This window comes from Euprymna scolopes, chromosome 18, assembly GCF_053919585.1.
Source record: "Euprymna scolopes isolate OS-2025 chromosome 18, ASM5391958v1, whole genome shotgun sequence".
Lineage (NCBI taxonomy): Eukaryota > Metazoa > Mollusca > Cephalopoda > Sepiida > Sepiolidae > Euprymna > Euprymna scolopes.
In genome coordinates, this window is record NC_136499.1 from 16,438,867 (window position 1) to 16,448,949 (window position 10,083).

Sequence of the window (10,083 nt, forward strand, 5' to 3'; positions counted from 1 at the left end):
TTTGAAACGCAGCTAATGTTGGTTATACTAATAATTAAAACTAAATTAGATATACGTTAAATTAAAAATAAATTAAATAAATCAACTTCATATAATATTTCTAAATAAAATACTTAAAACAATTCTATTATTAATTTCCAGTAAAAATTTAGAGCTAATTATTAAAACGGATATTCTTTAATGTAATATGCAAATGAGATAAGGTCTTGAATGTGGATTCCTTTTAAATAAACAGAATATATATACATATATATATATATATATATATATATCATGCAGGAATAAAAGTATCTAAGCGTTCGTTTACAATATTAACATCTACTTGTGAAACAATGTAGCTTTTGTATATATTAATCAATTTGGTAACAAAAAGACATGCAGAAATACGACTTTATTATAATGGATTCGATATATACTTTTTATGTATGCGCTTTTTCTATAATAGTTCGAATTTTAAAATGAATAATATTGATGTATTTGTTCTACTTCTACTTGTGAGATTATGGATTCGTTGCTGGCAAAGCGATATAATCCTTTCATCTTAGAAACGGCTATATTGCTGAAATAATATAATAATATTGGCATAATATAATATGTCATAATAATATTGAAATAATATTGAAATAATATAACATGACATAACTTTGTTTATTTCAATGCAGTATGTTATATATATATGTATATGTGTGTGTGTGTGTGTGTGTGTGTGTGTGTGTGTGTGTGTGTGTGTTGAGTTGGTGCAAAAATAATGTCGGTTTTTAACTTGAAGTTGAACGTCAAAACGACATTATTTCTGCACCAACCTAATATATGTATAATGGTTGTATAGATTGGTTTCCTAGATGTAAATTCATTGAAATCCGCGTGGTTATCAAAGAGTTTTCAACGGAGAACAGAGCTGGTATATAGTCTATTTATTATACAAACATTATATATACATACATATATATATATATATATATATATATATATATATATATATATATATATATATATATATGGGGGGGTTTCATTCACAGCTAAAATGACTGGGCTATTCATTAATTTCTCTTCGAGGATTAAATACAAAAAGCATGATACATGCAAAGATACATGCAGGTTACTTGACATGCGTATGTATATATCTATAATATAAAGCTGAATGTGTGTGTGTGTGTGTGTGTGTGTGTGTGTGTGTGTGTGTGTGTGTGTGTGTGTGTGTGTGTGTGTGTACACGCGCGTGTTTCATTCACAACTAAAATGACTGGGCTAAATTCATTAATTTCTCTTCGAGGATTAAATACAATATTTATATGCAGCTTACTTGACATGCGTATATATATATCTATAATATAAAGCTGAATGTGTGTGTTTGTGTATGTATGTGTGTGTGTGTGTGTTTGTGTGTGTGTGGTCACGAATAAGCTTCTATATGGTTGACTATTTTAAAAAACTGATTACATATAATGATAGAATATGCATCGAGACACAGGAATGGGTATGTTTGATCTGGCAGAACGGTGGTTCATTAAAATTCCTCAGAGGAAAAATATTAGCAAATATTACCAATGATTTATACCTAATTTGCTAAATGAAATAAACAGAAAATCATAATTAAAAGTTTTTAAAATTTTTAATCATAGAGTAAGGGAAATTGTATATTGGTTCAGAATGAAAATAATATTGAACTTCATATTCAAATTTTATGGTAAATCCTGAAGTGAGAGTTTTGGTAGAAGGGAGGTAAAAAAGATCCAGTGCGTATCGTAATTCTTCCAAGGCACAAGGTAACAATCCGCAGTAGGCATGATTCCTTGGTTTCTCCTTTGATTGGATGAAAATTTTATTGATATAAAAGATTCATACACGTATTAAGCATTTTCTTAAAGAAATATTGGTTTTTAGATCATGATATCAATATATGTGAACTTAATTAATCAATAAATTATAAATATGTTCTTATGAAGTGTGTTTTAATTATTTCTTCCCTTTTATTTATTATCTTTCTAGGTCCTGGTCTCGTGTTCATCGTCTACCCGGAAGCTATTTCCACTTTACCTGGATCAACGGCCTGGTCCATCCTTTTCTTTCTCATGTTACTCACCCTAGGATTGGACAGTGCGGTTCGGATATTTTTATTCACATATTTTATTTCGTCCATTTAGTGTCCCTCGTTTATTTTGGCGATTTTATCGCTTCATTTTTTCTCTCTCTAATAAATTACAACAATAAAAATGTATCTCGTGTTTTAGAAACCTTGTGAACCAATTGTGGTAAATTGTGCTTTTTATCGAAGTATGTTACGTAATACCAGGGTAGAAATAAAACAATAAAAAAGTGTTTTTATATTAATCCTTGGTCGAACGTTTCAACATTTTTTATTGTTTCTCTTGGGAACTTTAAAGTTAAATATATTTTGCATTCTGAATTAAATTTATATATATATATATACATATATATATATATATATATATATATATATATATATATATATATATATATATATATATATATATATAGTTTTACTTCATATTTAAAACTAACGAAAGGTTGTGGGAATTGCAATTCAACATTTTTTATTGTGTCTCTTGGGAACTTTAAAGTTAAATATATTTTGCATTCTGAATTAAATTTATATATATATATATACATATATATATATATATATATATATATATATATATATATATATATATATATATATATATATAGTTTTACTTCATATTTAAAACTAACGAAAGGTTGTGGGAATTGCAATTCAACATTTTTTATTGTGTCTCTTGGGAACTTTTAAGTTAAATATATTTTGCATTCTGAATTATATATATATATATATATATATATATATATATATATATATATAGTTTTACTTCATATTTAAAACTAACGAAAGGTTGTAGGAATTGCAATTCAACACATAGCAAACACATAGACACAAAACCTGTTACATTAAGATAAACATAATTACCACCCCTTGAATCCAGCAATAATATTTTTAGCCACAAGGGGGCGTTAGCATCTTACATCCACTTTAACTTTCTCTCTTTTTTCCCTAAGCTGAGCGCGATGCAGAGTCATAACACCAACGCTCCTGTATTTGCTACGAAGATTCGCATGCTTTGCCGGGTCGTAAAATACGATTAAATATATTTAATTCATGTAGAGTTTGTATTTATTATTACAGAGCAAATTCCGTAAATGAATATTATATTGTACCTAATATATAGTATTGATTTTAAAAATTAAAAAATTACTGGGGTGCTATTAGCTAGAATCGAAACCAAAACATTTAGCTCTCCAGCCGCGTTCTCTATGTAACTATCGAGAAATATGTAAAAAAAAGTTTTAATATTAAACTACTTAAAAATGAATTGAATTTGGACATGCGCAGAAAGAATATTTCGGCAAGTTCAGATAAATATTTTGCATTTAACTTGCAGATATGTCTGCATGCGTTATTCATCCATCCAAACAAAGATTTTACTCGTCGTAAACTATCCTTGATGTATGATTACTATTTCTTGTTAAATACAATGTTATGTAACCAGTAGTCTATGAGTTTATCGGTTAAATATTTACAGACAGACACTCACACATATATCTATTGTTTTATTTATATAGATGTGTTCTTTGTGTTGGAGAAGATAGAGAGACACACAGAAGGGTAACATATTTCTCACTCAGATAGAAGCAACTAAGTTCCTTATGACCTTCGTTTGTCTCTAGTATTTCTTTAGCATTTTTAAGACTAATTCCTACGACTTCCGGTGATGATAATCTGTTGTTAGTTCTTCACTAAAGAAAAGTTAGACGTCGATATCGTTAAAAACACTAAACATTACATTGCTCAATGGCAGCATGCATACCACAGATTTATCCGACATAAATCCAGTACAAATAGACAAAAGTATATAGAAGTTAGAAGTAATTGTAAGAAGGAAATAGTCAAAAGAGAATATACTGAAACCAATTAACAATTTCTCCACTATTCAATAATGTTAAAGTTGTTTTCACAGCAACCAAGAAATCTGCTCACCTATCGATTTTCCTCCAACTCTACTTTGGACCCAGCAAACCCTAACCCTAACCCTAACCCACTCCCTCACAGATTTTCCTCCGAGGACAAAAACTACACCAGATGATCTAAAACTTACCCCTTCTCAAGTATATGATATCATAAAAAGTCTAGATTCCTCACAAGCATGTGGACCTGATCTCATCCCTGCTGTTCTATTTAAAAACTATTCCGCTGAGTTTGCTCCTGTATTCTTCAAACTTTTCAACAGATGCCTTAACAAATCATGCTTTCCTGACCGCTGGAAAACAGCTTCTATGGTACCAGTTTACAAGAATTCTGGCGAAAAAAATGACTTAAGTTCTAGCCCCATCAGCCTCCTCCCTCTATTTGCTAAAGTTTGTAAGTTCATAAATAATCAAGCTCTAGTCCACCAGCTTACAGCTACTTAACTGTCCGACCAACAGTATGAGTTTAGGCAAGCCCATTCTACTGCAGATATTCTAACTGTAATTTATGAACATATATACCATGTACTGTATAAAGCAGGGGATGCTAGAGCAGTAGCCCTAGATATATCTAAGGCTTTTGATAGGGTATGGCACGATGGTCTTCTTATAAAAATCAGATATTATGGTATTACTGGACGGATACTTAACAATTAAATCCTTCTTAAATAAGATACGAATCGAAGTTGGCTTCGATGGTCGTACGTCAAAACAATATGATATAAATGCGGGTGTACCAACAGGGATCGAACCTTGAACCTTTTATTATTCCTGATATTCATAAATGACATCGATGATAAAATTGTCTCTGAGATGGGTATATTTGCTGATGACAGCACGCTATATAACAGACACGAGGGGAAACGAATGAACATGTATCGAAGGCAATGGAGGAAGCACTAGAGGAAGATCTCCAGTCAGTAGTGGAATGGGACAAAAACAATATGGCCACTTTCAATGTTTCCAAGACTAAGCTTCTTTACTTTAATAACTAAAAAACACTTTCACAGACACTAGTAGCCATGGCTAATGACATTACTTGAAAGCACTTTATTCAAACTCCTTGGCTTAACGTTCACGGGGAACGTGAGTAAGAACAAATACATTAAGAACATCACTAAAGCTGCTGCAAATAAGATGGACTCTCTTTATCGTGCTAGAAAATTACTTACGCCTGAGAGTATCCTGTACCTTTTTACAAGGCCACCATTCACCCATGTATACGGTATTGTTGCCACATTTGGTCTAGTGCATCTGCTACTAGTCTTTCCGTCTTAGACAAGGTTAAAAAAAAGAGTCGCCAACCTGATAGGTCCTGCACTATCAGCTATGCTTCAACCGCTGTCCATCGACGAAATGTTGCATTCGTCTGCTTGTTTCACACGTGTCTTAATGGTAGCTGCTCCAACGAACTACAAGCCCTTCCACCCTCAACGTAAATACCCCAACAAGCAGCAAAATCCCACCTCTACACAGTAGAAATTTATAAATGTAAGAAAGCCTTCTACTCCAATAGTTTCTTCCCTAGGACAACTAGACTTTGAAATTTGCTTCCGGGTTCTTTTTTTCCCGACTGCACTGACATGCAGAAGTTCAAGTGTTATGCAAATAGGCATTTTGCTGTTTGACTCCCTACATAGTGCCCCTACAAATTATGTCTCAGATAGTAGACCCTAGCATCAAAGTGGCACTGTGCTTTGTTTGAGGTGAAAATGCAATAGTAAAAAACAACCAGCCGTTTCTCAAAATGCTTAATTCTCTATAAACATCCAATATTTGATTAAGTCCTGTCTGGCGCAAGGTTATTCAATATTTTGCAAAAAGGGCCCTCGGTTAATTAAAACATTTTTTTTGTTTAGCTATAGCAAAATAGTAAGCACTAGACTACCCGTGACCCGTTGGGTCAGTATGTTATATTAGCTATGGAAGTAATGTATGAGCATGGCACTTGTGACGTAAAGAAAATAGTTTTTTTTTTTACATAACAGAAACATTTCAATGAAAGTATATTAAAATGAAAAAGAATATAGATAGAATTCTGTGAGTCGTTCTATTTATAATTGTTTATTTTTGAAAAAAAATTTACAGCCATTGAATTATAAGTGGTTTACCATACTTATAGGTAAATGTGCACTGAACAGATACTATAATACTTAAAGTTAAATTCAATTTTGATATATCGTTTAATTTAAACGCGAAAAAAAACAATTGGGACGCTGAAAACGTACACAGTAAAACAATACGTTTTATTGTCGCATTGATTATTTATTTGTAACCCAAATTTAAAAAGAAACATATTTTCGGGGTTATGTATTTATGCTAGTGTAGAAGAAAATGAATGAATGCTTTTTTTTAAGTAATGTGTATTAAAAAATAGAGAATAAATTGTTTTAAAAAATGAAGTCTGTGGGTAAATCGCTGTTGTAAAATGCTCTTATGCTTATCAACGGGTTAAAAGATATTTATTTGTAAAACAATTGCGTTAAAATAACTTAACCGTAATACAAAAATGAACGATGTAAAAAAAATGCAGAAAGTATTAACAATTGTTTATTTGGATAATTTAAACGCGAAAAACAAACCAACTGGGACGCTGAAAACGTACACAGTAAAACAATACGTTTTATCGTCGCGTTGATTATTTGTTTATGTACGCATGGGCAACTGGAAGTCGTAGACCGGATGTTGGGTTACAACACCCGTTACAAGGTCATTTGAGTTTTATAATTATGTAGATTAACTAAAACAATTGTTCTATTCTTTTGAGTTAATGATGAAGTAATTCCAATATGCTTCCCGATTCTGATATATTTACCGATTCTGATTCTGATTCTGATTCTGATTCCAACAACAAAAGAGTCCGAAAGAACATAGCCATAGCATAAAAAGTAATCATATTCGCAACTATAACTCCCTCCTCCTATCTAAAGAAGACCTTTGGGAGTTACGAGCTAAAAACTAATGGTTTTCGGTTGTTGCAATAAAGCAAATATCAACAATTATCAAAAGAGATGGAGATTGTTAGAACTCTAGAGAGATTGTTGTCGTGAATTTGGCCACTAAGCGAGTATTGATAACAACTTATGAGAGAATCACTAGCTACAAAATAACAACAGCAACAACAGCAATAATAATAATAATAATAATAATAATAATAATAATAATAATAATGTAAATAATAATGATAATAATGATAATAATACTGATAATAATGTGATAGCAATAATAATGATAATGGTAATAATAATAATGATAATAATTATGATAATTGTTATGGTTGCAAATAACGCATAAGGCAATACAAATGAAGACTCAACAAACAAAGGTAGATCAATAAGAAGTGTATTAGGAAAAGCATATTTACAGTATATTTACACAATGGTTGTCAGGTAAGATAGTCTTGGCTGGAGAATATATTTGCTCTCGGTTCGGCCTTCGGTAGCTTCTGGTTAACACACACTCAGACTAACCGAGTCTTGTTATTTATGTGTAATATTATCCACATATGTAAATGAGTGGGTGCCACCAAAACAATAATAATACTAATAAAAATGACAATAATGATATAGATATTGACGATAATAATATTAATGATACTGATAATAGTGATAATAATGATAATAATTCTCTTGCATAAAAATGATAAGAAAAGAGAATCACGAAAACAACTGCACGCGCTCCCAAAAAATGTCATCTGAACATAGAAATAGAATCGGCACTGACAGCTGCACAAAACAAAACGATTAGAACTAACTACGCCAAAGTTAAAATATATAAAATCCGGGGAAACAGTAAATGTATACACTGGGGACAAAGTGACGAAATGGTAAATTACATAAGTGAATGTAGCAAACGAGCCTAAAATAATGTAAAACCTGACAGAACTGGGAAAGCATTAAGCTGTGAATTATGCAAACGCGTGCATTTTAAACATGAAAACAAATGGTAACAGCACAAACCGGAAACTCGTAAACGAAAACCATAAACTCCTTTAGGACATTGAAGTGCAAACAGATAAACTTATCTAAGCAAGGAGATCGGACGTCATAATAATAAACAAGATGGAATAAAAGTGCCAAATTGTAGATTTTGCCGTCTCAGCAGGTTACGGGATAAAGGTCAAAGATAGCACAAAACGATACCAGAAAGGCGGAAGTAAAGCACTTAAATATGAAAATGTACTATTTGTATGCATGTTCAAAATGCTGCCATTTGCAAGTCTCCCAGCGTACTGCTTTCTTCATTCAGGTATTCCTGCAAACTATTCTTTTTGAGCACGTTTGCTGTATTTCCTTAGTATGTGGTTTACCGTTTCATCTCTGTATTTACTGCTCTTATTAGATCTTTTTTGTTCTAACTTTTCTTGTATTGTTTGTTTTTATTTCATCGCTTCCTGAGTTGTTCTTCATGGCGGTGTCTCTCGCTAGGGTGGCCAATCCTTCTATGTTTCAACTTATGCACTTTTTCAAGTTTCGTTTGTGTGTGTGTGTGTGTGTGTGTGTGTGTGTGTGTGTGTGTGTGTGTGTGTGTGTGTGTGTGTGTTTGCTTTTTACATAAAATCAGTCAATATCATTTTTGGGTGCATTGTCATTAGTTTCTTAGTCTTCTGATCAAGAAGCAATAAATCCTTCTTTAGCGCAGCCTATGAATAAGCCAGAGTACCTGCGAATAAAATATAAAAAAAATCGTAATTTATCTTTTAAAAGTGGATTGTTTATTTTCTTTATGGATTATACTTCCAAAATAAACTATTAACGTTGTATAAAAAGTAATAGAAATATTATTTTTTTAAATGGTAATGAAATTAATTGAATTTTACGAGTTCAGTATTTTTCAATTTTTAAACTTTAAAAATCTATCAAAATTTTTCTATTGATTCTATTTTTACGAGATTTTCAGGGTCAATGTGAAATTTTATGCTCTTTCCAATAAACTGAATATAATATTTTAAACAAACGTTTTTTTTTATTTACGCCCCTGCCCATTTTTAAATGTCTATTAAAAATAGAAAAAAAATAGGGTTTGAATTACATTTTTCGAGTAGTTATAAGCTTGGAAAGACAGAAGGTCGAATTAGTTCACGCCCCCCATTTTGAAACATCTATTAAAAATTAAATAATTAATTTACTCAGCAAAGTTTTATATATCACAAATTGAAGATAAAAGATCAATAAATAATATATCCAAATTTAAAACAAAAAAGTAGTGTTTTTTAGAAATTTACCTGTAAAGTCCGAAGTTTAAAACCTTTTTTTTTTAAATCATGTTTTTTTTTTTGTTCTTTTTTAAATGAATCCTTGGTCCTTGTTCCTTTAATTGAAAAAAATTAGGGGTTGAATTATATTTTTCGAGTAGTTATAAGCTTGAAAAGACAGGGTGTCGAATTATTCAATATTTATCACAAAGTTTCTGGCACACCTAGTACCTTATTAGTAGGGCGATGACAACAGAATATTCTTTTTGCTGTTTTGGCTCTCGAGTATATATCCGACACAGTTAGACACAGTTAATCAACCGAGAACCACATCACTCTATATAAAAGCATATAAGATATTAACGGATACAAACTCGAGTCAAACGAATGAAAAGAATATGCTGTTTTCCTAGCCCTACTTATTAGCTATACTGGCCAGGTGTTTATTCCTTTGATTTTATTTCTACTGTATGTTTTTTCTAATAGTTTCATTGTTCTTTTCGGTCCTCTTTTCCATTATTATTATTATTATTATTATTATTATTATTATTATTATTAAACGCACAATGGGACTTTTTTCAGTTTGGTGGTTTAGAATCCCCTCTAACTGGACTGAAGGATGAGCTCCGACGGTTTTTCCGCCACAAATGGTCACGTGAAATATACACGCTCATCATCGTCGGATCGGCATATTTATTCTCGTTACCCTGCGTTACGACAGTAAGTACCCTTTTTTTTTAAATATTAGGTCTCTTTTTTAAACAGTCCATTACAATATCACAGTACAAACTGTTCGTACTGAAAAGCAAAGAATATTCATATAATATACAACAGTTTGGTTAGAGAGAGAAGTGCTTCAAACCGGTGTCGGTGCTTTTAAACATTTA

At 31.4% G+C, this 10,083-nt stretch overlaps 1 protein-coding gene across 3 annotated transcripts in view; it reads left to right on the plus strand.

Annotated features, from left to right (window-relative positions):
* Positions 1–10,083, plus strand: part of LOC145297504 (sodium-dependent noradrenaline transporter-like) — a 345,266-nt gene that overhangs the window by 311,978 nt on the left and 23,205 nt on the right. For all 3 annotated transcript variants that reach the window (XM_080143402.1, XM_080143401.1, XM_080143403.1), the window contains exons 9-10: positions 1,990–2,102; positions 9,779–9,916. In XM_080143402.1, coding sequence (XP_079999528.1) covers positions 1,990–2,102; positions 9,779–9,916 — 251 coding nt within the window. The remainder of the gene's footprint in view (positions 1–1,989; positions 2,103–9,778; positions 9,917–10,083) is intronic.